General features: G+C 42.4%; 1 protein-coding gene across 5 annotated transcripts in view; it reads left to right on the top strand.

Annotated features, from left to right (window-relative positions):
• Positions 1–27,467, top strand: part of MUSK (muscle associated receptor tyrosine kinase) — a 57,491-nt gene that overhangs the window by 7,857 nt on the left and 22,167 nt on the right. For 2 of the 5 annotated variants that reach the window (XM_014884106.2, XM_088156156.1), the window contains exons 4-9: positions 1,045–1,172; positions 1,654–1,795; positions 17,583–17,707; positions 21,518–21,677; positions 23,143–23,149; positions 25,875–26,141. In XM_014884106.2, coding sequence (XP_014739592.1) covers positions 1,045–1,172; positions 1,654–1,795; positions 17,583–17,707; positions 21,518–21,677; positions 23,143–23,149; positions 25,875–26,141 — 829 coding nt within the window. Of the gene's footprint in view, positions 1–1,044; positions 1,173–1,653; positions 1,796–17,582; positions 17,708–21,517; positions 21,678–23,142; positions 23,150–25,814; positions 26,142–27,467 lie in introns of those variants that run through there. The other 3 variants (XM_014884107.2, XM_088156157.1, XM_088156158.1) reach the window with 3 other exon arrangements.

The raw sequence follows: 27,467 nt of genomic DNA, 5'->3' as shown, positions 1-27,467 counted from the left end.
ATTGGATTTCTTCTGGAGGATGGCAAAATCAACTAAATTATCTTCAGATACTCTCAACAGCAGTGTTGCATGACTTGGAGCACTATGTTGTAAATCTCATCATCCCACACAGAAGGCAGAAGACTTGTTCTTGCAGAGAGCTACATATGTGCCAAAGATTTACTTGTGTCAGTAAAGCTGGACTCACATGGCCAGAGTTATTTACACGAACACTTTAAAGGGCAGCAAGGGTATATTATGGCTAAAGCATGTTTGTAGGAAAGGATTTGTCTGTGTTAATGAGATGACCCTCAGGGTCTGGTAATTCTGGAACTCTGCATCGTCCCAGTCACTTGCAGGTGTTGGGCAGGAGGTAATGCTCACTGAAGCTTGTTTTTCTGCTGGTTCATTATCATGCAAGGGCCTCAAAATGTCAGATCTCCCAAAATACTGAGGTGATGATCTTTTGTACTGTCAGCTCAGACTAAGACAGGCCATGTTCTTTCAGTAAAATGAATTTAAATTTATCCCTCATTAACTTTAAGGGAGTTTGATTGCTTTTTCTTTAAGGCTTGATTGTCCTTTTCACTAGCATAGTTATAAATCCTTCAGTTAAGGATATTAATTGTGTTTACATGCCCTTCTTGTTGAGCTAGAGGCAAGCCTGGGTTAAAATTTTTTCAAACTCAATTCAATCCAGAGATCTGAGCTTTGAGACAAGACCGTGTTTACGCAGTGAAGAATGTCAGAACCTGGAATGCTAACATTCTTCAATACTGGAAATACTCTTATCTGAATTTGGATTTTAGCCCAGGCCCTAATTCAAATGACTGTCAAACTCCACTCAGGAAAGCAAATTACCCACACGAGTTTTTGCATCCATAAACTGAAACTGAATGCTGTGCTGAAAAAAGTTCTTTCTTACCAAACCACTTCATAACCAGGAAAGACTGCTCTATCTTTCAGCAACACACAGAAAAAGCAGCGGTGTAATTTCTGAATTTGTCTCCTTCTATTATATCTTAGCTTCATTTCAACTTTAATTTTTGGCTTTTGAAATTTTAGGACCCAAAATAACCCGCCCACCTATAAATGTGGAAATAATAGAAGGGCTAAAGGCTGTTCTTCCATGCACTACAATGGGGAATCCAAAACCTTCTGTTTCATGGGTCAAAGGAGAAACAGTTGTAAAGGTGAGTAGAGGATGTTTTTCAGTAATGCTAATTATTTGCTAAATAGCCAGTGTTAAATACTAGCATTAGTTATAGTATTTGTAAATTGTAATAGTTAGAAAGGAGGCATTTGGAAAATCCAGGGCTCATCTCATAAATATCTTCATCTGCAATAATTCTACACACAAACCAAATGTTCTCTGTGTATCTATATTCTATGTGACATATGGTTGTTACTACTAAGTAAGAGGAAAGCACTAGTGGGTGCTCTCTTAAATAAGGGCTCCTTTAAAACTATAATTCACTGATGTGAAAAAATAGCAGTGGGTGAGTATGTCATGACCATACTGAGCAGGAAGAGCTGGTCTCAAATCCTTGAGTTGTAGTACAACATGTATAGTGCTCATGCATGTAAACCCAAACTTTTTAAACAGATTTTTGATGCTGTTTGTGTGCAGCCTGCGTGTAGAGTCCTCACCTCAGTTGCTCCTTCCTCTGGCAGGAGACTGCTCGCATTGCTGTCCTTGATTCTGGGAATTTAAGGATACACAATGTTCAGAGAGAAGATGCAGGACAGTATCGTTGTGTAGCCAAGAACAGTTTGGGCACAGCCTATTCGAAACCTGCAACTGTGGTGGTGGAAGGTGAGTGACTTTTGAACCAGGCTCAAGCTCCATACATATGAGTGCCAGCCCCTCATGCATATCTAGTTAACTTGAATTAACCTGAAGTGTTGTGTTGATGCTATCAAGACCACCCTAGAGGGTGATAAAAAAAGGAGAGGAGAGGAGAGGAGAGGAGAGGAGAGGAGAGGAGAGGAGAGGAGAGGAGAGGAGAGGAGAGGAGAGGAGAGGAGAGGAGAGGAGAGGAGAGGAGAGGAGAGGAGAGGAGAGGAGAGGAGAGGAGAGGAGAGGAGAGGAGAGGAGAGGAGAGGAGAGGAGAGGAGAGGAGAGGAGAGGAGAGGAGAGGAGAGGAGAGGAGAGGAGAGGAGAGGAGAGGAGAGGAGAGCTTTTGCTTTTGCTTTTGTAGACTTGAACATTTTCTGCCCACTAAATGAACACTAGATTGATTTTTAGTTTCTGGTTCTTATGTACTCTATGTCCAATTCTTATGTACAAAGGTATTTGCTTTGTGGTGTGAACCACCACCAGTTTCAGACTGCTGAGAACAGTAGAAGGGGTACCTAAATGTTGGAATGCAACAAGGCATTCTCTCTTTCTGAATCCTGTAAGAGAATTTGGTTTGGGCAAGGGCTTGTGGAGTGAGTGGGGGAATAGCTGATTTAGTAGATGAACTAATTTTTATTTCTGATTCTGGATGACTGTAATGCAGAAAGTAGAGAAGGGTCTTCATTTGCTTAGTAAGCTTCAAATTATTATTGTAAGTTAACATTTTGCCTGGAACTATCAGAGGTTACTTAATGTGCAATCCCATTTCTAAGAGGAACATGGATTTCCTTCCAGGAGCAGTATTGGGTATATTAGGTCCAACTACATGTTACACATTTGCCGTTTTCCTAAAAAAATGCATCAATTTTTCAGGGATTTTTTGTCCCTTCTTAATATTTATGCATACAGACCATGAGACAACTATTCTTAACTGAGATTCAGAGCTGTACTTCTCCCAGGCCAAATGTGATGAAGCAAACTGAAAACAGTTGGATCTTGAAGTGAACAGCTTGCGTCCTGGGTTTAATTTGGCCCCTGTCATTGAGACAAATGAGCAAAGGCTTGTCAAGAGACAAACCATGAATGGTAGATACTTGGGGCCACGAACACAAATGCTGAAGGGCCTCCAGCACTGCAATTCTTTGCTCCAGATCTGCCAGAGTCAGTTGCTAAAAGCAAGCTAGAATTGCACCAAAAATCCAGGATGCTAAGGTTGATGTCTTGGTTTTTCTCTATCTCCAGAATTACATAGTGGCCTGTTAATTCAAGGACTGGCAAAATAAAACACAAATACCCCATTTAGGGTGTGTATGTGGGCTCTTTTTAAAATGAAGATTAATGATAGTGGCAGGTCAATGCTCCCACACAAATTATCCCCTCATATTCCATTCATGTGTTGGGTGAACAAATAAATCCTCTCCTCCAAGCTCACCTTGGTTTCTCTGGTAGGACACTTGAATATAATATACCTAATAATTGTATTATTCCCTAATGTAATATACCTAATTTCAGGCAGCCACCCAAACTAGACAGACACATGTTTGGTTTATATTTTTGGCTTCCAAAATCCAGTATTAATCCTGACTTAGAACATAGAGTGAACTGTGCGGGATCCGTTTGTTCAAACTGACAACAACATTAATAATTCTGATACAGCAGCCTGCTGTGTATACAAATCCCTTCCCCTCATGGTATTTTAGATTAATTTTCATGGTTATTTAGCATAACTACCTGTGTGCACACCTGTGTACGTCTGCAAGCAGGTATGCACACACATCACCCTCACATACCTCTTTAATTATTTTTAGTATCCCTCCCCTCCTGACTCTTCCACCCCATTAGTATCCACATTTTAAAATAACTCCAAGTAAATAATATACTAAAATTATTCAAGGCAGGAAAATCACACTCCAGTATTCTTTGAGCATTTATCATGTTCAGAAAACTTATGAAAATTGTTGTTTATTGCTTCTCTGTATTAAGATTACCATATTTAAAAAAAAAATCTTGGTTTTAGTATTTACTGGAGTCCCCAACCTGCATAGTGTAGCTTAATATTAAAATAAAATGAATAAGCATGGCTTGTTAACTGTGAATATTTAATTCAAGGCAAGTGCCCATTCAAAGAACAGAGTAAATATTTAAGTGTAGCTAGATTGAGGTCACATGGATCCTGATTTGTTGTGTGCTTTCTTCTTAATGGATTCAGCATTAGTCCTGTGTGGCACCCCAACCTTACATGGAAGGGAGCACACAAGGATCATAGGTCCTCGTGGTTAAAAGGAATGAAAAAAGTAAGAGGGCCTGCAAAAGCTTACAAAATTACACCAAATTACACGTTTGGCATGGATATGTGTGTGGTAATCCCTGACTTCCTATATAAGCACGGGGCAGTGGGTTTTGGATAAAAGGCTAGGATGAAAGGAGAGAGACTGAGAGAGAGAGAGAGAGAGATGGATTAAAGAGTAGGACAAAGAAAGAAAAGAAGAGGAAGCTATCACCAGTCCTAGCTCCAGCATCAACCCAGCTGATGGGGTATGCAGGTCTATGGAACACACGTGTGCCCAGGCTTTGTAGTCCTTCTCATAGTGAAGTTTCCACACCCTGGAGCTAAGTTCCTCACTCTCTATGCAAATGAGTTATGTGCAGGGCTTCAGGGATCTTGGGTGCTTTTGATCCCTCCTTACATTCCATGCCTGTTCATCAGCCTCATTCCTGCACCTCAGCTGCACTGTGCTGTGCTTAGCTCCAGGAGCCAGGACAAGGACACTTGTCCCAGTAAAGTACTGCCCTACTTCCTTCCATACGGCCCTTTTCTCCAGTCATGGTTGGTAATTGGCCATTGCTACCAACAATCCTTGGCTGGCTCCACAGCTATGTGGCTATCAGTGTTTGAGACATACATATTAGCCCCTTATCTTCTAGGCTTCCACATCCTGCAATTAGCTTAAGGCATTGTTCAAAGTGCAGAGGTGTTCTTCAAAGCCTGACTGCCTTCTGCAGGCAATCAGGCTCCTTAACATACTTTTGATCAGGCACATGCTTAAATGACTTCCTCAAGTTGGCCCAGAAATTACAGCAAGTCACAAAGTACATAGAGTGAACTGTGCAGGATCCATTTGTTCAAAGTGACAACAGTCTTGGCCCAAATGTTTACAGTGCTGACGTACCTTACAGTACTACTTGTCTGGTTTCAGTGGTTCAAGGTAGAACTCTTTGAAAAATGCTGCTATTTCTATTTTCCAAATATTTTTCCTCTATTCCTTGTCAGCTTTCCTCAACATTCATAACACTGACCTCTATTTATTACTTTTAAAGCACAGCTTTAGTATTTTTAATGTTTTATTATATTTAAAGCAGTGTTGAAATAATTTGAGCAGTAGGTTTTAGATGAAAATTCAGGTGTAGCTCTTATCAGGAAAGAGAAAGCACTGAAGGCCTCTCTCAGTGGACCTGATTCTTCATTTCCTGATTTTCATCAGTGAATGTGGTGAAGGATATAAGGATTCTGTAGGCTCTTCACCTTGCACAGATTTGTCCCAAGTTAGGGCAGCCTGTTTGCTTTCTCAGGGCATGTTTCAGGCACCAGGGCTTAAGCCATGAATTATCATAAGTTAATCCTTGGTCAGGATTTTAATTAACAAGACTAAAAAGCCTGCATTTTTGCATCTTTTCTCCAAGTCTGGAGCAAACCCAGTGAAGTTGGACAAGTGATGGTGAAATAGATTTTTTTTCTTGAAAGCTATGATCCACATGATCTTGTATCATAAAGGACCTATTTTTTGGGTTTGTGGGAAGAGCTTTAGTGGGAAGGGTTCTTTACTGGGAACTCTTCTGAGTCTGTGGACAGCACTGTCCTCACTGAAAGTCTGCCTGGGGTGCCTGGAAGGTATTAGGAGAAGAAACAGACCATGGAGCATGCCCTTGATTTCACATCAGGGAACGGGCTCTGGAGATGAGGGATGGAGAAAGGATACAAGAAGGAAGCATTGGCCAAGTGAGCTAAATGAATGACTAAGCAAGATAGGCATTGCTCCTGTAGAAGAGTTACATGCATGTTTTATGATCTTGGTGTGTCCTGTAGCAGTAAAATGGTATATGTCTTTGGTTTAGTTCTGAGGAATGTTTTGGACGAGTAGGGTTGCTTCTTTCTGACATCTGCTGGGGTTATTATAAATTGGTTCTCCACTAGTGAGCTGGTTCACAGCTGTGCAGAAGCTGCATGGTTGTATTTTCCTCACTCGGTTCTTCTAGTTACAGCCCACTAAGCTTATGAAGACAAAGACTAGTGAAAGTACTGGCATGAAGCAGAAGTCCAAGAAGGCAGAAACAAGCCTTTTCCACACTACTCTGCAAAGCCAAACAAATAAGAAATGCTGAGTTTGTTTGGTCTGCTAAGATTAGCATGTGAAGATGACTTCTTCTTGCTACTGTACATCCACAGATGTCTACAGAACGTAACACCAACATCGAGATAAAAGAACAATATTATAATCTTGACTGTTTGCCAAGAAATGAGTTTTTAATTTCCTAGAGGCAACATTTCTGACCAGCAGCTTTGTATTATTTTTCTATCATCTTAAGATGTCATTTTGCTAACTAGCTTTTTAATTACTACATTATCAATTTTGGTAATGTACACTTCTGCAAAATCTAGAAGAGTATTTATCTACTCAATGAAGCAGTACATTGCCAAAGGATTTCCACAGATTTATTGTTTGCTGTATTGATTCTCAAAGTGAATGTCTAGCTGAAATGTTCCTGCATAAATCCAAGATTCAGGACTATGGTCAAATAGAAGCACTTGCTTGCTTACCTGATCTGTAGTTCACACAGATGTCTGAATGCTGAAGTTTACTGACAAGATGTTGACTGAGATGGCTAAGATGTTCCAGTTTTACCTGAAATTTGAAATCACTTCTTTGGAAATAGAGAAGTGGCTATTGCCATCAATAGCGTTGAGATTTATCATCAAATGCAGAAATTCCCATTGATGTAAGTGAAAACTCAGACAGGGTACAAAGATGTAAGCTGCGCCAAGAAGGTGATTTTGGGCCTCCTCTGAGAATGTAAGACCTTTGTCTGGCTTTTTCCTTTATCCATTGGGCAGCTGTTTATGTACATAGGCAGTAGAAGGGGAGGAATTTTCGTTTTTGTTGGTATTTGCACTGACATCAAACCAGTCCATTAACAGGACCAGTTCCACAAAATCTATGCAAGAACTTTTTAGGTTCAGCTTCTGGACCTGTTGCCTAAAACTGTACAGTCTCCAAGGTTTGACGTGTATTAAGAACCGTGTTCTCCATACCCATTACGTATTAATTGTGTGATATTAAAAGAATATATTTAAAGCCATGAGCTCTTGTGTGGTGAGAGGCATGGGAATACTCTTGTTATGAGCATGCTTACTCAGACACAGAGTGAAACTGCCTTATTAATTTTTTCTTAACATGCAAAAGAAATTTCATTGGATGGTTTTGCTTTAATCTCTCGCTATCTTTTTCAGATATTGTGCTTATAGCCAGCATTCAAATTATATGTATTCCTGCATCAAATAAGAAGTCTACTGTAGAACAGCCACAAAACAGTAAATTTTGTGATGATTTACAAGTGTCATTGCCTGACCTGGGCTCAGTTTCCTTCTTTATTTTGGAGAATGTTTCTTCTGTCCTTGAGGGAAAGGAAGTGTCACTTTGTGAATTGGTAGAATTTGCATGAAGGGTGGCTCTTGTCCTTCTTCCTTCTTCAAAACAAAAAAAATACAAAAGAAATTGAAAAGTTGACCATGAATTTCTGACAGTTTAGAAGTAACACATGCATACAAATGAAACAATGCCATAAACCATGTTTCAGCCCTAGCCCTATATTTAGCTTCAACTATTGAAAGAGCATTTTCTGGAAATTAATGGATTTATTGTCACTGAAATGTACAAAGGGTTGCGGTGGATTAGGTACTACCACAACAGAAGGTAATATATTCCTCTGAGAGGTGTCCTTCCAATCTGACAGCAGTGTGTGATTGGCAGTCTTCTGATGTAGGAAGATAGTGTGAATAGTCTGCTGGAATGTGGTGTGCAAAAGGTTTTTCTTCCCCTGCAGGTAAAGAACAAACTTCCTGTCTTTCTATCCTTTCTTTCTTTGTATCCAGCTAGTGAAACCTCTGCAGTTCTAGTTTGCTCAGTGATGCAGTTTTAGTGTTAAAAAGTATAGAAAAAGGCAGTAAGTACAGGGACTGCTGTGTGAGAGGAGAGAGTATGTCCTGTTGGTTGTGTACTGAGTTAGATGCAACTCCATCTTGTGATTTATATGAAACTGAGCTTGATCTCCAGCCTGTGGCACCAGGAACTTGTGGAATTCAGGAGTATGCTGTGTGATAAAATTTAGTTTTGAAGTCATTGCTCCACAGACACGTCTAGAAGTTTGCAATCATAGATCTGTAAGGAAGCAAACAAACAAATTAGCCAGGGCAGACATTAGAAGATGCAGTGTGGTTAACAAAAAGCTACCTGTATTCTCCATGGAGTTATTAACATTTTTGGTTCAAATCTCTGCAGTTTCCAATTGTCTGAAGAGGCATCGATTGAGGACTACTGACCCTTTCTTTAACTAGGCCATTTAATTCATCTCTCTGCTGAAGTGTTGCTGCTCTGCTTCATCCTCAGCACATAAAAGAACCAAATCAAAACAATGGTAGGAAAAGGCTCCTTGGACTCCCCTGACTTAGATGTTGTTTGGTTTTGCATTCCAGCCCTGGATAGAAAGATAGAAAAAGATAGAAGTCTTTTTCTGGCCACATTTTATTGCTTATTACTGACTTCTAAAATAATACCCTGCCATGGGCCACAAAAATGTTCCCCTGTAAGCCACTTCTGAAAACTGCCTTAGCCTTAAAAATAGGAAGGTTTTCCTTGGAGAGCCATCCCTTCAGAAGAAAGGACCTGCCAGATTTGGTCTAGATTTTTATTTTCATAATTTAGTCTAAATGTTGTGCCAGACTTGAGGGGATGGCAATCTAGTTAACAATAGAAAGCAACGGTTTTGCTATTTAGTTAAGACAATGTCCCTGTAAAACACTAGCTTCCTTCAGCTGTTTTTTGGATGTCTTATATAGTCTTGGGACAAATTTGCATCACAGATAAATCAGCTGACTAGCAAGTCACACCAAAATTCAAGTAACAGGAATAAAAGCATGTATTTATTGCAGGTAATTCTATCAATTTGGATAAACTATATTCCAGAGATGGTCTATATTTCAAATTAAAGCTGACTCCTGATATGTCATCCAGAAAGGTTTTTACACTTTTGTGTCAACTTGCCTGCACTTGGCATAGATGATGTAGGAAAGGGAGATACCAAGAGACCACTGAAGCAGCCAGTCAGCACTGTTACTTTGCATTTCCCACAGATTAGATTTCAGTGTGAAATCCGAAATTTTATCTCTATCGCCTTTTGAGGCAGAGTGTTTTTGGTCAGGTGAATTGCCAAATAGCAAATTGGCAGTAATTAATTTAAGTATTGGGTGAAATTTCCTCATGGAAGTTCTAATACAACACTGAAGAAGAGTCTTTGGCTCAGCCTTGAGCAGAGGCAGAAACTCTGGGAAAGGATGGCTTTCCTGTTGGTGCTGGTGTATGTACCTGCAGGCAATGTCCTAAGGCAGTGAAGGGTAAATACAGCAGTTTCATTTTAAAAATTGCAAAAGGTTTGGGGGGAGGAAATGTTACTGGGAAAGAAAAAGTTTGCCTGTAATTACACGAAAGTATTTGACTGACCTCAGTGGGGTGGCATGGGTGTAACTGAAAACCCAGAATATCTCATTAAGTCTCCTCCTACCTGCGGCATTCACCAGAATCATCCCAAAGCTCTCGGATGCTGCAGAAACAACCATGGCCCTAATTACAGGGCAACAGGGCAAACTGCAGGAGGAAGAAAACAGCTTCAGACCTTCAAGGTGTGAGGTATTCAATTTACTCCCGAGGCCTGCTCTGCAGTGACATTGGCAGGAGGCTCATGCTGCCTTCCAGTCATTATCACAGGTGGCCTCTGACACTGAGGAGCTCCAGTGAAGGCCTCCTGGGAGCATGAGGCTTCAGACAAGGCACATACACAAAATTCGTCTTTAAGAAGCATTTGAGCCTGCTATTTCCTTTCACAAAAACCTCTTTCCCCTAAGAGGTCCAAAGACCTTAGGAGGGCACTTGAAAAATTTATGACCTTCTCACATCATTGCATGAATTGTGGTTTTAAGAGAAAAAAAAAATATGGTCATTAAAATCCCTCTTTTGAACCGAGGGCTAGCTGGAAAGCATGAGCTTCCCACAGAACAATGAAGGGAGTAGAGGATAGAGAATATCCATAGCTATTAGATAAATGGGACCAGAGCACACTGAGATAAGTATTCTGAAGTGGCTGGAGCCCCTCATAGACCCTCACAAAAGGCATATCAAACAGGGAATTGAGAATTTGGAATGAAGACGGATCTATGATACAGGAGGAACTAGATGAGTTTTCAACACTGAAAATCAAGCATGCATGGTTGGTAAGGTGAGCAGAGAACAGGTGCCTTACTATCTCCCAAACCAAGGAACATCCTAGCAGCTACTGCTTGCAGCACTTTAAAGTAGACGAAAGAAAGAACTTCTCACATGACATGTAATTAAATTTATGACATTGCTGTTACCCAGTGATGGAGACTAGATGTCAGGATTATGCATGAATAATCTCATTTTGGGGTATCCCAATGATTCCCCATAATTGTTTGTTCAATTCCTTAGAGTGGGAGACGGAGACCTGTTCATAGCTGTGAAGATTTCAATATGTGCACACAGACTGGTAGCCTTGGTGTCAGTCATACTGGGTCGTGATCATGAATGGAACAAGAAAAGGAATTGCTCCTTAGCTCCGAGAGGCTGAGAGCTTCCTTTCCAATTTCAAATGCAGTAGTGGGTAGAGGCAGAGATAAATGCACCTGATATGACTGTGCTGTAGATGAGACAGAGCATGGGGAGGTTTAAAAGGATCTTTCCTTCAAAGAAAGCAAACACATATATAGGACCAGTACTGACATGAAAAGAATTTCCTCATTCATTTCCTTGGGAAGTAATTTGAACACATTTATCCTCACTTGTCCTTGAATCCAGTGTTTGCTCTGTATATAGAGATGAACACTTGTACAGAACAAGTTTTATATAGTTACACAGGATATAAGCTATCTATTTACATTTTACTCCTGGTTATTACATCTTTGCGTATTTGTGGTGTCTCCTTTTAGGATTCCAGAGACATCCAAATGCAGTGTAAAGTCTTTCACAACTGAGAAGTTAGTGGCTGATGTGTTTACCATCACATGAGTCCTTGTACTAATGCAAATTGTCCTACAACCCATAAATCTGGGAGTCCACCCTGAAATAAAGTTACCTTGAAAAGTTATTGCCTTGCTAAGAAAAATTTGCTTTGATATCAGACACTAGAGCTTTGGATCTGAAGGCATATGATTCAAGATGGAGATGTGCTTAGCTCCTTCTTCCTTCCACAAAGATTGTGAATTGTCCCTGGTGTCCATCTCATAGCCTCAGGCTCCAGGTTGAGTTTCTATGCCTTGCTGTAGAGTTTAGTCTGTGCCATGATGTTTTAAGGTCTATGACAAGACCCAAGTCTCCCCATTAATATATCAGGAGCCAGAAGAGCTTGCATCTTGTGATTTTGTACACAATGCAGATATTTCAGATGCACTGGAAGCTTAACCTCCTGGGTTAATAACAGTGTGAGGGTCAGTGGATGATGAAATACTGCTTGCTTAAAGCTCGCTTACAGCTCTTCCTCACCTTGCTCTTTTGGGTCCCATATGTAATAGCGCTGTTCCTTGAGAAATAATACAGGGACTGAGTGGATTTCCTACTGCATTTGTAAATTTTTTTTGGTTTTATAACTTGTATACATATGCTTCCCTAGCAATAAGCATGTTTGTACATAGATTAAATAAAAATAGGTAAGCAATTTGATAGAGATAAATGGAAGTGTCTCATATCAGCTTTGCCTGAGCTGTTTTGCTCCTCTTTATATTTACTTGGTAGGCTTACAAAAAAGATAAATACTGCAGCTTTGGTAAGAAATACTTGGAGAGAGAAGTGAAACTGAATTTAATTATTAACCAATCCCCATTTTGGATGTGCTAAGACACGCTCAGAACCTGCTGCTGCTGCTGCTGCAAGAGGAGTGGATGACTGTCCTTGCTGGAGAAATTGTTCTCCAAGGCGGGATTCAGTTCTGCCATGTGATGTCCAGAGACTGGTCAGCCCTGGCCCTTGGAATGTGATTAGCTGCTGCACACAGCTTGGCGTGGCTGTCTCTGTGACCACTGACCCATGGACATGGTGTGTGGCCTGCTCTTGGCCCTGGTATTTCAAGATTTTTTATTTTATTTTATTGAGGAAATGTTAGAAAACACAAATGCTGCAGGTTTCTATATATTGAAAAAATTATTTGTCAGATCTTCCCCTTGTCTCTCACCAGTGAGAAGGAAATGGTAGTCCCTCTACTTCTTGACTGCCTAGTTTAGGCTTGTCAGAAAGAGTGAAGGGTTATGAGCTGAATTAACCTGAATTGGGACTTAGGCAAATGGATGTCTCACTGGCAAAAATCACAGTGCCACAAGTTCATGGTTCTTCAGAGCATACAGCTGGCAAGCAGAAATATTTTTTTATGGCTTAGTAAGCAAAATCCAAGCCCAGAGACACTTCTGCAGACAAGAAATAATTCTGACCTTTCACACTTCAGGTACAAAAGAGCTATGAGAACACTGGCAAAGAGAAACAAAAAATGCTTGCAATTTAGCTAAGTACTTGCACATGAATTTTGCACAATGCAAAGTCTTTGCCAGGATATTTATGTCAGGACACCTTTCAAGACAATATGTACTTTACCAGCTCCTGCAACAATATAGACACATTGGATCTCAACACAACACTGGATGCAAAGGAAAATACATTGTATACACAGGATTTGCCTTTACATATAGTGTTCTGCAGCTTAGCTGCAAAAAAAATTATGCATAAGACCATGTTTCAATCACCCAAAAGGTCATGTTTCATTGATAAATACAAAGCAGTTGTAGTGATGCAGGTTGAGATATCAGATCTGGCAGGATGGGTACATCGAGTCTGGCTCATAGGACAGGCTTTGGCTGCAGCAGGAAGGGAATATTGCCACGTGGTTGCCAACACAAATTGAGCTGCTGGTGGCCTTACCTTGGCTTGCACTACTGGGGATGCAGATGCTTTAGAGTATGCTGGGACTAGCAACAAACTCTTGGATGTGAACAGCTGTGGATGTGGAAAGGCTAGGTTAATCCACGTACATGGATGGGAAAATGTTGTTCATATTCTCTTAAATACAGGGTTAACCAAAGCAACTAGGGCCTCTGAATAAAAAGCAACCTACCCCACACTCCAAAACTGGTGCTTGACTGGTCCTGATGCTGCCCTTTTCCCAACCTGGAAATGAAATTGGATATCATTTTAGTAAGGAGGTAATATAAAAGTGTATCTTATTTGGAGGCCTTCAGGAGCAGTTAGGGAAAGATGTCCACAAAAAGCCCACCCTCCCAAGGATGAGTACATTTTTATAGATTTTAGGAAATTAGCATAATTGATAAAGAACACCAATTAGGAGGGCAAGTGGTGATGTAATTCTGGAGCCCCCCGCTCAGCACTGGCTGTCCATTAAAATGTATCTCCAAGAGTTGTTCTCAGGAGGAGCCAAGATAGCACTGGGACCTTGTACCTCCGAGGCTTGGAGCTCTGGAATTTGCTTTGTCTTTCTTCCTGGGGAAAAAGCACGGAAAATTACTGGGAAAACTAGCCACTAATATCATAGGCTACAGAGCTACAAATACATGTCTGAAGAATACAGAGAACATATAAAAGAAAAAAGGCAAAAACCAAATGGCATCACTGGTGCTTCAGGCATCACTTTGTCCTTTCCCCAAAGCAGCAGCATGGCCCCAGGCCACTTACACAGCTGTCTGGTTGTGACTGGCCAAATCCAGCCTTCTTTAACAAAAAATTGGCCTTACCCAGGCTGAGGGCAGGCATCTGCCAAGACTGCGGGATCAGACCCCAAACCTGGGAAATGAAACATAGCTCAATCAAAGGCAATGGGGGAAAAAAGCCACCTGGAAAGAGTTAGCCATTCAGTGTGGAGGCAGTGGGGAGGGCATGTTGCTTTAATCTTTTTATAGTATAAAAATTTTGTGACTGAATTAAAGCCCTACTGTTTGGACTGGATGATGTTACGTAATTCTCAGAAACGAGAGCAGCTGGCCACAGTACAGATACCTCCTAGCAAGCCCTGCAGTGCACAGAACATCATTTACCAAGGCTGTAAAAAAATACATTTATTAAGGGGCTTGGGAGTGATATTTGACATGCTGGCTTGGCTTTTAGCTGTCTGGATTTCATTTACAGCTCCTCTGTTTTATTTTCCATTAAAATAAATAAATAAATTAAGCCATCTTTGCCCACTTTTCCTAACTGCTTTTTGGCATGCTTGTAGGTAAATCTAGTGTGGAGAGCCCAGAGGTATTGATGAGAGTGTTGCTAACCTTGTAATGGCAATGTAACTAAATAAGCAAGGGCAAAATCCACATTCAGGAGGACGTGGAAAAAGGCAGACAGGGGTGAGGGAGGGGGCAGAAAAGTCATAGATGTGGGGACTGTGTTCTGCCATTTAGATACAGGACAGTTTTTGTTGCTCATGCAGTTGCCAAAATGGACTCTGAGCTCATCCTGGTGTTCTTGCCCTGCTTTGCACAGGTGGATGGTGACACTGGCTGCACTTATGCAACCCATCCTGAATTTCCCACAGCACTCAAGTCTGACAGCAATGCAGGTGTCGATCATCTACCCGTAGATTATGTGGTTGAGAAATAGATGATGTAACTTTTTTAATACTATTTCCCAATGTGATTAGGAGCCCTTGGAAAATACGTCTCTGGATTGGCCAATCAGCCATGCTCCAAAACCTGTTGGAAAGTCAGACCCTTTTCCCAGGAAATTTCTCATTAAAAAATAAAATAATATAATCCCCCATCCTCAGCTTATTCCAGTAACACCATCTACAACTACGTACTTAAGGTACATAAGTAAAATATTAGAAAGCATGGGAATGTAAGTACCTGAAATGTTAAAGAGTTAAATCTATAAGTTCAAATTTGAAGGTCTTGGAAAATGCACATGATAGCATTGGGCATAGAAGGAATCTCAATTCTTCCACACTTTGGAAATCAGATTAGCTCCTTATAGGAATTTATATAGGCCAAATTTTGTGTAGCCATCCCTCCCTGTGGTACTTGCCACCAGAAACACAATTGTTTAGGAGCCGTTGCTGGATATTTTATCCCTGTATTTGGTGTTCTAGGATTTTAAGAATGGCCTGATGCTTTACCTTCCCTATGCTGGCAGACAACTGCTTACCTAGCAGTGTGCTGGGCTCCTAAAGCAAGTGCAGTGATCAGTGCTGATGGTTGGACTCTGGGAAGAGGAATGCAGCTTTCTGACCCCCTCATAGGCACCATACCAGACATGAGCTGGGCCAGCCATAGTGCTTACTGTGGGTTTGCACCCTGCCTGTGCTATTACCATTTTCAAAGTGTGCTTTTTTTCCTCCTGGCTGAAAGATCCCAGCAGATTTTGGCAGAGCAACTAGTACAGAGGAGGACATATGTGCCACCATCCAGCATCAGCTAACTGGGTGCTGGTAATTTGTCACTTTGGTATTAACTTAACTGGGCAGGATGTGAGCAGCAGGGTCAGAAAGCAGCATCAGGTGGGCAAGGGTCCCAGCAGCACACTGGGCAGCACAAGAAAAGCACTAAGGGCAGTATTCTGACTCTGGAAGTTAATGTGCTAGCTTCAGCCGGAGCCATGTGAATCTAACTGCTGCCAGAGGACAGGCCCCAAAGTTTCGTATTTCTCCAAATGAAGTATAAAAATAATTATGAGCTTAGCCTGCAAAATTTGGATCTAAATTCATAACCATCTGGTGTGAATGGCCTGAAGTGAAACTTCAGACAAAGGTTTCGTTTTACTTATTATTCATGAGAAAAGCCTCTGGCCAGTCACTGCAGCTTTGCTTACTACTGATGGAGCTTTATACCTTCTGCCTCCCTGAGGGGTAAGGGGATCCAGAAGCCTGATGCTGCTCTGCTTTGATTTTAGGCAGGTGGGATTGCCTGGAGCACACAGAAGAATTAAGAAGCTCAATATAATATTTATTCTCTCACCATTTTCACTTCACTGGCATTAAACTTAATCTTCCTACAAGTTCCTGCTCAGGAGTTTATTGAATGACAAAAAGGTTTCCATGCTGAAATTAACTCTTTCTACTTATCTGTGAGCAAAAGCTGTTTTTAGGGTCTTTGTCAAAACAAATCGCAGCTGCATAGAGCTCAGAACTGGGTGGAAGGACTATGTGGAAAGCATAAACTTCCTTCAGTTCAACTGGAATTTTGCAGACAAAGCCTTCCCATCCCAAATAGTGGGGACAGATGCTCTAATTCTGAACAGGGCAAACAGAAGATGGCAACATGGTGAGGTATGTTGATAAGGAGAAACATACAGATAAAAGTGGCAAACAAGAGCTCAGGCTTTTCTGACAATTCCAAGAGAAACTTCCATGCTTATTAAAGTTTCTGATGGAGACTTTTAGACATTGCTGTGTGGTCCAGAAGGTGTTACTCACTAAGCATGAGAAATTTGAGTAAGAAATGGCAGTGCTATTGAGCCTGCTTCCGTACAGACATTCTGGCTTTTCCATTAAAAATTTTAGGTCAAAACTCAAATGTTCCAGGTGGGAAATTTTTCTTCTCTGCTTTTCTATATGTGGTCCAAGTACAGCAGTTTGTGAAGACCATCAGGGTTGTGCTTCTGGATCAAAATAAGTTTTCAGCAAAAATACTTCAGTTGTTATTTCTGGCCAACAGTCCCCCCTACCTCACCCCTCCCCCACCAAAACAAAAAACTACAACGACAGCAACAACAAAGAAGGGGGGAGGCGGAGGGAATGCTTATTTTGCTTATCTGCAAAGTGCCCAGTAACCATATTTCCACAAAAGAAGCAAGAGCTGTAGAAATGAAAAGCCACTTTAAAAATCTACTTTTCCACTGCAATCTCATCTTCCTAAAGTTTTTGCCAGTCATTCTCTCATACCTTAATGCTTAATGTTAGACATTTTCCCCTTGGGGCAGCTAGTTGTGGTGTGGAAAATGCCAGTGTTTGCAGCACTCTGTGGCAAGTCTTTGTCACTGCAATCAGACTGAGTTTATCTGACCCTTGACCTTCATGGCACATGTCCATACTGGTGGTCCTTAATGGTTTGGAAAAATTTTAACAGGAGGTCATCCTGGGCAGGGCAGCATGGTAGCTTGCTGCTTTTTTGCTGTAAGCTGTTCCATCTGCATGCTACTGAAGAGTTTGCTCTCAGTTTTCGTGCACATTACCTCCTCTGAGGCTTTGGACTTGACACAGAAATCTCCTGAGGTAAGCTTTTGGTCTGTAAGGTGCAGAATGAATACTTTTTTTCTGAACCTTTTTTTTTCCTCCTCATCTCTTTGACAAGACTTTCACTCATTTGGAAGCCTGTTGCATGTTCTGCTTTTATTTATGGAGCTCTGACTTACATCAAGTCTCACTGGGGAGGGAGTACCCCCATGTCAGCACCAGCCTCAACTTTACATTATCATGGCACCTTTATCTTCTCTTACAGTGTTTGCCAGAATCCTGAAGGCTCCTGAATCCCAAAACATCACCTTTGGGTCTGTGGTGACATTGCGGTGCACAGCGACAGGTCTTCCAGTCCCTACTGTCACCTGGCTGGAAAACGGGAAAGCTGTAAGTGCCTCTTTTTCAGGCTTTTGGCACTGGAGGACTTCTATCAGCTGGAAGCACAACAGGGCTGGTAGTCAGCACCAGTGGTTTCTATTTCTTCCTAACTCAGCACCTTGTTTTTCAAACTGGTTGAGTCCAGCTCATCTCACTGCTGCAGTTTTCTCCTCTGAAAAAACGTTGTCCCCTTCTCCTGGGTGTTGTATGACTTCATTTGTTAGGGTATGGAAAGCCCAAGATGAGGGGTGCTCTAGACCCTTTCGACCTTCCTCCAAGACAGAATTTCTTGGACTATGTTGTGTGTTTCTGCAGCTATCTTTCCTTTCCTTTTTTAATAATGTGGTAACAATAACAAGGCAAAATTGCGTATTTGACAAAGGAACACAAACCAAGAAGTCAGATAAAGCAAACTGTCTCCAGGTCAAATACCTGTAGAGCAGCATTATGCACAGCATATTTAAAGAAGAGAGTAGATCTGAAATTTTTCTAGACTGACCTAGGTGATGTGAAATATGTCATCAATTTATCTCTGGCCAGAAGCATGTTCTTAAGAAAGGCACACCCTCTTCAGTGGCAGGAACCAAGGGATGCAAATCAACTGTGTCTCGTAGGAAAGATTCCATGGTGTTTAATGATCCTGACCACTTAATGTGGGTGCTTGCTTTCAATTCGCCTGGCTTTCAGGCCTGTTTGTGGGCTATTGCAACACCTTCATTTCAGTGAACTGAAGACCTGCTTGATGCCTGGTATTGCCCTTGTGGGACTGAGCAGGGCATCACAGTCACATCAGCTCTGCAGCCCAAGCCTGCCATGGGTTCTCTCTAGTTCCTTCATGTGCTTAAGGTGAACATATTTTATGCTCTCTTTGGTCTTTTGACAGCTTTTTAAAGGATGTGAGCCCCAGTGTGTGATTCTGTGGAGGCGGGTGGAGTTTCTGTTGAATGCAGGCTGGCAATTTGCCTTTGCTCTTTCTCACTGACCTCCTGTCAACCCCAAATCCTTCTGAGCACAGGCTGATCCTGACCATTCCTGTGGACTTGCTTGTCCAGAGGACCAATAAACCCCCTTGGTTCTTACTTCAGGGGGCTATCACAGTCCTGGTTTGTATATCCTCTTTCCATACATTAAAACACATTATTAAAACCCCATAATTACTTTGCAGGCTGTCTTGCCCTTCTTGCCTCCTCAATACCTTATTGTGTCCTCCAGTCTGATTAGGGCTATTTTTCTGTATTCCAGCAATGTTGCTAGGCAGATCAGCAAAGGGATCAGATCAGCCTCTGCTGAGACCCATGGGTGCTTGGTGGTTTCTGACAAGTTTGAGACAACTGCAGGTATTTATTTAAGACCTGTTCCCCACTGGGAATGAAACCTTTTCAGGAGTCTAGGGTGCCTGGCAAGAGCAGTATATTTCCAGAGCACTTACTTGTGCTCTGCCGAGATCCCGATGCGTGGGTCCCACAGAGAGCTGAGGTGCATGAGATGATGCTCAGCCCCTGCCTGGGCCACTGCCTGACTGGTCATATCTGCTCTGCCTCATTCCTGTCTGAAAGGCATAGCCCAGTCCCAGGAGGGTAGTGCTCAGATTGCCTCATTTTAAATATAGCAAGGAAACCTTAATGAGAGCTCTGGGAGAGTTAGCAGGAAATCCAGTGGACTGGAGATGGTGAATTTGAGGGTTGGTTCACAGTAATGGTGAGTCATTTGAAGATACAGCATGCCTGTGGCAGTATGGTCTCTGAACATTGACCTGTAATTGTCCTGAGGCTCAAAGAACAGGAGTCTGCTGAGCTTACTGAGCTGCCTTCAAAGAGGAGGATGGAAACTCCTCTGTGCAGCAGCTGCCTGGCCTACCTAAATAGAAACACAATTCATTTTCCTCCTGCTATGCACCACAGGACATCATGGACCTTATAATGTAGTTTTCCACATATCCAGGAATAAATGAGCCAGGTGTGAAGATATGAAGAGGTCTCTAATTTCCTGGTAGCTGAGGTGATGTTTTAAAGGCTAAAAAGAGTACTCCTGGAAACAAAATCTCAGGAAATGTGCTTTAAAAGGAATCAATTAACACAAGGGAACATTTTGAAGTTTCCATTAAAGAAAACAACAGATGGCCAGTGTGAAGTCCTAGGCCCACAGTCCTGCCTATGATTTTCCACTGTATATGCTGCATACTGCTTGTACTGCTTGCAGTTACCTGAGCAACCTCTTCTTCCTGCATCCCAAGCCAGAAGGAGCAATCCCAGATTTCTGTGCTCGGCAGGCGCAGTCCAGTGTTGCCATACATGGTACACCCGAGGCCTGAGGAGCCAGCAGGGAGAGAAGACTGGGTTAGCACAAGCTGCTCATGGCAAGCAGCCACCTATCCCACCAAGATGCTGGAAGGCGGGAGTGGCCTGCAGGAAGCATCTCCTTCCTACTGAGAACGTTCCTGCACCATTTTAGTGTTGAGTGATTTCTGGAGAGAAAACTATTCTAAAACTAAATTTGAGCAGCTCTGTAATATAGAGATACCTGTGAAAAAATATCCCCTGGACTCCCACCCTCTTGAACTGATTTCATGTTATAAGGCAAAAAATATCCCTAGTCCCTCCATTTGCACAATGGCTGACATACCTGGTGCAGTACATACTGAGTATGCTGGTCTGATTATTTACTGATTTCTTTCCATGAACGTTCTGTCACCACAGCTCCAAGGTGACTATGAGTGAGGCAAAACAAATATATTCTTTTCAGCATTTTCTTTTCATAGAAAATCCAATCTGCTTACAAGACATGTTACAACACTGATGAGTTCCTTCTTGCTTTTTTAAATATTGCTGTCAATACCTGTGGGTATTTAATTTTACTGAAAGATCTCATTGAAAGCATGTTTTTACCAACCTGCAAGAAGGTCAGATTGATATCTCTCTTAGTTACACGTGTAGGTAGAGAGCTTTGCTGGGACGGATCCAGGAAGATAATCTGCAATATCCTTAGAGTGAGGTCATACCTATGGGATCCACAAGGAATATACCTCACTTGAATTACATTTGATGCTTCCTATCAGTATGATGGCTAGAGCAGGCAATGCTATCCTTCCTTCTGCTGGTGTAAGATATAGTGTGCATGTACCACACTCCTACTTTAATGAATGCCATGTTGGCAGGAAAGACTTGATGGCAAATCAAGTTCAACTGGCCAAAATTAGCAGGCTTCAAGATCATTTAACTGGGAATTACTGATCTGGGAAAAGAGCTGGCTAATACCATCGTATTTGCAGCCCTTTCCGTATTTCCAGTTGCAAGATAAGAAAATCTACCATATTTCTGCTGAAATATTGGAGCCAGAGCACTTTCTTTGCTCATGACTGATTTGAGAATATGGCAGTGGTTATATTAATCCAGAATCAATGACTTTCAAACTATTTTCTTTTCTTCCTCTGTTTAGCGGATGTTCACAAAGTCATCTTGTGTCATTCCTTGCTAAGGCATGAAGAGGCAGTCTACTACAAGAAGCCCTGTAGTAATTAGCCACCTCAATTACATAAACGAAATTGTGACTATGACTCTTGAACTGGAACCTAATTGCAAAAGCAATGCTGAAGTGTGAAATAGGAGAGATCTTTTAGCATTTATTTTTGTGTGTGAAGTCAGCTGCTATGAAAGCACTGAAGTAATGCCAGCAGCTTTAGCTCTCTGCCACTTTTGTCTCCTTGCCACATCTTCCTCTGCTAATTTAAATGTTTGGGGCTCTGTCTCTTAGATTTTTCCTTGGTTTGCTTGTTTGTGTCTTTGTTGGAAATGTTACTGCACTGGGCTTTCACTCTTTTAGGTTTCTGCGGGGTCCATAGCAGAAAGTGTCAAGGACAGAGTGGTTGATTCCAGACTGCAGGTGTATGTCACCCGACCTGGCCTGTTCACTTGTCTTGCCACAAACAAGCACAGCAAAACTTTTGGAGCCGCAAAAGCAGCAGCAACCATCAGCATTTCAGGTATGCAGGGAAAGAGATCATTAATTTTTTTAGCCTTTCCTGCTGGGGAAGAGGAAAGGGGTGTGGAGTACTCTGGAGGAAGAGGGGAAGCCTTGGAGAGATTATAATGTCCAGGGGCCTAAATTTGAGTACAAGTACATCCTCCACCAGGCTATTTCCTCATATACTCTTACACTTTGGAGACGGGCATAGCTGTCATTTCCTGAATGTTTGATGATGTCTTGTACTTTGTGTCCCAGAAGCACATTTGGTAAGTTCATCCATGTGAAGGAAGTCGTGGTCATGACCCAGCGTTGGTATCATCTAACAGCAAAGTGAAAATAGCTCCAAGCTTCACAAGAGGTTGGCATTCAGAAAGCAGGGTGGTTGCTGTCAGAGTAGTACCCTGCCTTGCCTGGAATTATCTGTTCTCTCAGGGACATCTCGCAAATGTGAAAATGAATTTCCAAAGAAGAGAAATACCTCTGGCAGAGTTAACTAACAGCATTTGTCATACACCCCTCTTTTGACAGACAGGAGAATTTAGTTAGAGGAAAGAGGAATCACACAAGACATGGGATGTAGCCCAGGTCCTGCTTTTAACCAGTCAGGTACTTGTTCATCTCTCTTCTTCTCCAAGAAGCCTTAGCTTCTGCTTTCTTGAGAAAAAAATCATCATGCTCTTTCTTTCACTGGGCATTGAAATTAATAACAGGAAACTCTGCCCCATGAGGTACTCAGCACTTGGTGATGTATTTACCATCCCCACTTCTGCTTTTAGCACAGGCAAGTCTGTCTCCAACAACTGCAGTGGAGCAGGCAGGTACTTTGGGCAGGTGGAAGTTGTACTCCTCCAGGCTGCGTTTGCTGAGCAGGAGGAGAACACCACGCTAGACCTACCTGAACAGGAGTCTGTCTTGGCCTTGCCCCAGCTCACAAGGCTCCCAGGACAGAGGTGCCATGGCCTTTGGCTGATGGCCAGTGCCTCCTCCCTGTGCTGGCATTGCCCAGCTCCCTGTGGCACTGCAAGCTGGGGCCATGCTGTGTGCCAGTGCTGCATTTCCAGCCCTGGCTTCTCCTACTTGTTACAGCTGCTGCTTGAAGTAATGGATACCTATGTGGCTTAAACAGAGGATGCTGCCTGCTGGTTACATAGGACCCAAAGGATCAGCATAAAAGGGTTTATGGTGCAGGAGTCCACTTCAGCTGGCACTGCCATCAACAATCCACTTCCTCTTCCTCATTCTTTCTCACTTTACAGTGTTCAGTGTTGGCCTACTTTTCTTCCCCACGAGAAGATACAAAAAAAAGGAACAGAATTTAGGCCCATTTTTTTTCATACAGCTTACAGTTGTCAGACACATTTCCTAGCATGGAAATCTTGACTTATGCATCTCAGAGGGAACAATGAAGTGTCACTGATGTCTTTTCCATTTCTTCTTTCTCCTGGTTCATCACAATTCCTGGATCTGGTGCCACTTGGCAGAATGGAGGTAAGAATGACTTTCTTTGGCTTTGTGGAGGCTCTTTCTGGGCTGGGGAGAAGAAGAATGATGAACCAAGGGGGTTTAGTTAATTTGGCTTAAATAAAGGAGTAGAGTTTCTGCATGCCAATTGTGTAGATGAGGTTCACCCAAACGGATCATTGAGCTCTTTTACAGAGGCATAATCGGAGCCTAAGACTGGGTAGATAACAATGATTTTGAGTCAAGACAGCAGTAAGGGTGTTTGAAATATGGTAGTAAGGAGAATATTCTGAAGGAAATTCTATTCAGTTACAGATCTAGAGTTTCCCTTGACCTTATAAATTTTCACAGCAAATATTAACTGCAAGTTCAACTCCTGCCTGTCCACGGTTAATAAATGTAATTTGGTTTGGTGCTTACCAGATTAGGGCAAGAGAAGGTTATATTTGTTCCAAGCAGAATTATGGATGCATAAAGCCTCTTACATGTGATGAGATATGAACTTCTACTTAGTAATTTTTGCAGGACTGAACAATTTAGCTGGCTTTTTCTCTTTAGAATCCTTCTGTGTTTCTACCCACTGCACTGGCTGATCAGTCTGGAAGGAAAATGAGAATGTTAGCCTGGGAGATGGGCTGGTAGTTTCTGGCCATTATAGCAGGGCCCAGGAAAGTCTGAGCAAATGGCTTTACACTCTGCTGACACAGACTCCCTGCAAAGGCTATTGCCTCCATCACAGGAGTTTGCAAGATAGATTCAGGAAGTTTGTAAGTGATTAAGTGACCACTCAATGATGACGGCAGATCTAAGCCTTACATGCAGGAATGACAGGCATGGGGACACAGACCAAGCTCTCAGCCCATCTGTCCCATAGGTGTTCTTAACATTTGCTGCATGACATTCTGTTTCTGTGACAAGCCGTTGTGAGAAATGTGTTGCTACTTCTCCGTTGCAGCTTGGTCTCTATCTCCTTGCATATTTTAGAAAAGCAATAAAAATTAAGAGCACTGTTAGCTCTTCTCAGTCCGCATCTGCAGCCCCTTGAAGCCAGCAGAACAGTTGTCCCATGCACACCTCTCCTTGCTTTTCTCCTGGGGCACAGGAAAGATACAACTTTCAGATTAAGCACAATGGGCATCATCAGGAAAATGTAAATAACATGACCCCTGACATGCCAAGAACAGTTCCATCGGGGTGCTGGGATCAGTGCATTGCTTTGGGGAAACCTGCTGTGTGCAGGGGAGATGTCATGGGCTGTGAGACTAGTACAGCATGCTGATGGTCCCCTGTGTCACATGAAGGTGTGGCTATGGAGCCTGGGATGATGCAGCGTCAGAGCATCACTGCCATTTTGGTAAACCTCGAGGGATTGGTGCCTTCTTGTATTTTCTATCCAATGTGAAACAGAAAAAGAAAATAAAGAAAATTCACATGGAGACCAAAACAGAGCAGCTCAAACAGGGCCAGGGAGTGTCATCTGCAGAGAACATCATCTGAAGAACAGAAATGTGAGCATCCTGTGTAATCCCTTGTCCATGTACGTCCAGATTTCTGAAGAAAAAACAGCAAGAAACCCCAGAGTTAACAATGGGTGATTATTAGAACAGGGAAAAGAAATAATAGGCAAAGATACAAATAGCTCTGTTGACTGCTCCAAATGGTTGGCATGTTGTGAATTGAACTCTCTGACCCCAGTTACACTGACCGAATGAGCACTGAGGACAGCTGCACACAGCTCTCCTCCCTGCCCTGGTTTCACCGTCCCCCACACACAGGGAGTCTGTTTTCCCAGCTTTGCCTCCCATACCAAGGACACTGCATCCCACAGGCTGCCTAAGCAGAGGGCACCTCCTCACCCTCAGACCTTGCTGCTGTTGGGTGACCGTGGGAGTTACTGGAAGCATGTGCCTTGCCCTTACCCTGCTGCTGCCTTTTGATGGCCGTGGGGAAGAAGGGAGAAGGGGGCGGGGGGAGAGATCTCCTTCTAGATGCAAATAACATAGGAAAGGTAAATAAATGGCCCTCAAAGAAGATGACCCTACTGCGATTTTTATTGCTCCTGCATAGCTCTGTCTCCATGCCATGGGGCAAGACTTTGCAAAATGGGAGATGTGGTGAAGATGCACCTTGCAGAGAAACACCAGGAAGGAAAACAGAGACCTGTGCCTTACTTGTCTCTGAGACACCCCAGCCAAAGGCGTGCAAGAGGGGCAGGGTCAGGAATGGTGCAGGAGCTGAGGAAGGGCAGGCAGGAGGCTGGCCTTGTGAAAAATTCCCTGGTACATGATGAGTTGAACTTACCTGGCTCCTCCTCATCAAGTCTATCTTAAATTTAACTCTCGTTAACTGAAAAGTCCTGAGTAATCACAGGACTGCAACAAGTCAAGACAGCTGATCCCTACTGCAGGGAAGCAGGGAAGTAAAATATTTTCCCATTAGAAGCTAGGGACAGGGTGAGGGGCCATGCTAGGTCATGGTTCTGTGTGATCTATCAGTCTTTAGTCCACTTGTAATGTTAACAACACTTGGTCAGAGCCTCATCCCTGGAGCTCACTTGGGCTGGCACCAGAGTACCTTGCAGAAGTGTCATTCTTGGATTATATTAGCTAGTTTTAGTGGTTATAAACATCTGGCATCTCCTCTGCCCTCTGTTAGCCTCACACTTGCCACTTTATTCAGAAACAGAGCCATTGTGCTCATGCAGCTGTTTAGATCTGTGAGCTTACTGTGTGTGTGCTCTTGTCCTCGACAGCAAGTTGTACAAGGGTGACACAGGCTACTGCAGCACATACAGAGGTGAGGTGTGTAGTGCTATCTTGGCGAAGAATGCTCTTGTTTTCTTCAACTCCTCGTATGCTGATCCAGAGGAGACCCAAGAGCTGCTTGTGCACACTGCCTGGACTGAACTGAAAATGGTGAGTTCATTCTGCCAACCGGCTGCTGAGTCTCTGCTGTGTAACTACATCTTCCAGGAGTGCAATCCCTCGGGAGCTGGGCCAGCTCCAAAACCAGTGTGCAGGTAAATGAAGAAAAACATGCTCATATTTCACTTTCATTTCATGGGGATGTGTATGCAGCAGGGGAGTGGTGAGGGACTGCCTAGGCTTGCAGTAGCAAGTGAAGCTGAGTGAAGCTGGGCCCTCTAGGTTTGCACAGGTTTTCCCTTTGCTCTCTCCTCTGTACACACAGACTGATTCAGCTCTCACTCCAGACACCTTATATCAGGGGTTTGGAGGACAGTGCTGAAAAGAAGTATCCATTTGAACTACATAAGTAGTTTCAATAATTAACATATTGTTATCTGTTAAGTCTTGCTAGGCCAGTATGTGTATTTTTTATTACTATAAAGAGTAATTGCTTCTTTGGAATTTTGACTAAATGCGGCTCCAGAAGATGCAACAAATCTGGCCTAGAAAATAGGCCAATCATTTAGCACTTCTTGCTATGACAAAAATGCGACAAAAATGATGAGACCAGAGACATTGCCTGTGTAATTGTACCCGATACACTGAAACTCCAGTGTGGTTATTGTATCTTTCTATATACAGAGAAATTGGGCTGACAGGAGTCTGAGGAGTCCAAAGCATCTCTTATTATAGCTAATCTACTGTTGACAGGTATTTGTAAACACATCCCAGTGACAGACGCTTCTCTCTCCCTATGCAACCTCCTGAGCAGTCCTTCCCTCGTTGTTCCTTATCCTCCCACCGTGGTCATGGAGGCGAGTTTCTTTCTTTCCTGTTTGCAGTGAAATTTTACATCTTTCCCAGATTCTCTGACTAGACTAAAAGAGGTTTTTCCAAGCTCTGCACATAGCTTTTGCTCTTCTGCCCAGTCCAAGTTTTGCTACTTTTAACTATAATGGAATTATGATTACTTGGTGTGCTTTGCAGAGGACAACCTCCCCCACACGCATATCAGGGTGAAGCTTTCTTTTTCCTGATACATTCAGCCCCTAAAAAACTAGTCATTACCCGTTTCACATTTTGGCAGCTGACACCTGTGTCTAAAGTACACTGCTTTGTTCTTGTCTTCCTTGAAACACATTTTAAAATACTATTCATATCTGCATTTATTGGAGGAGTAGCCACAACTCTAGTATCTCAAATAAAATCTTTTCTACAAACATGGCAAGCACACTGCTTGCTGGACTTGGGCCAGATGTCTAATGGTAATAATTTCTTCAGTTATGTAGGGTTTTTTAAAGACAATTAGCAGCATGTTGTTTTTGTAATCGAAACCTTTTTTGTTGCTCCTCCTTTAATATCTCTAAAACAAAGGCACAGAGGAAAATATCAGTGTGAATATTGACCATATATTTAGTTTTCTATTTGGTACCTGTGAG

The sequence above is a fragment of the Sturnus vulgaris genome, chromosome Z (genome assembly GCF_052056855.1).
Source record: "Sturnus vulgaris isolate bStuVul1 chromosome Z, bStuVul1.hap1, whole genome shotgun sequence".
Lineage (NCBI taxonomy): Eukaryota > Metazoa > Chordata > Aves > Passeriformes > Sturnidae > Sturnus > Sturnus vulgaris.
This window is presented reverse-complemented; position numbering and strand designations above follow the sequence as displayed.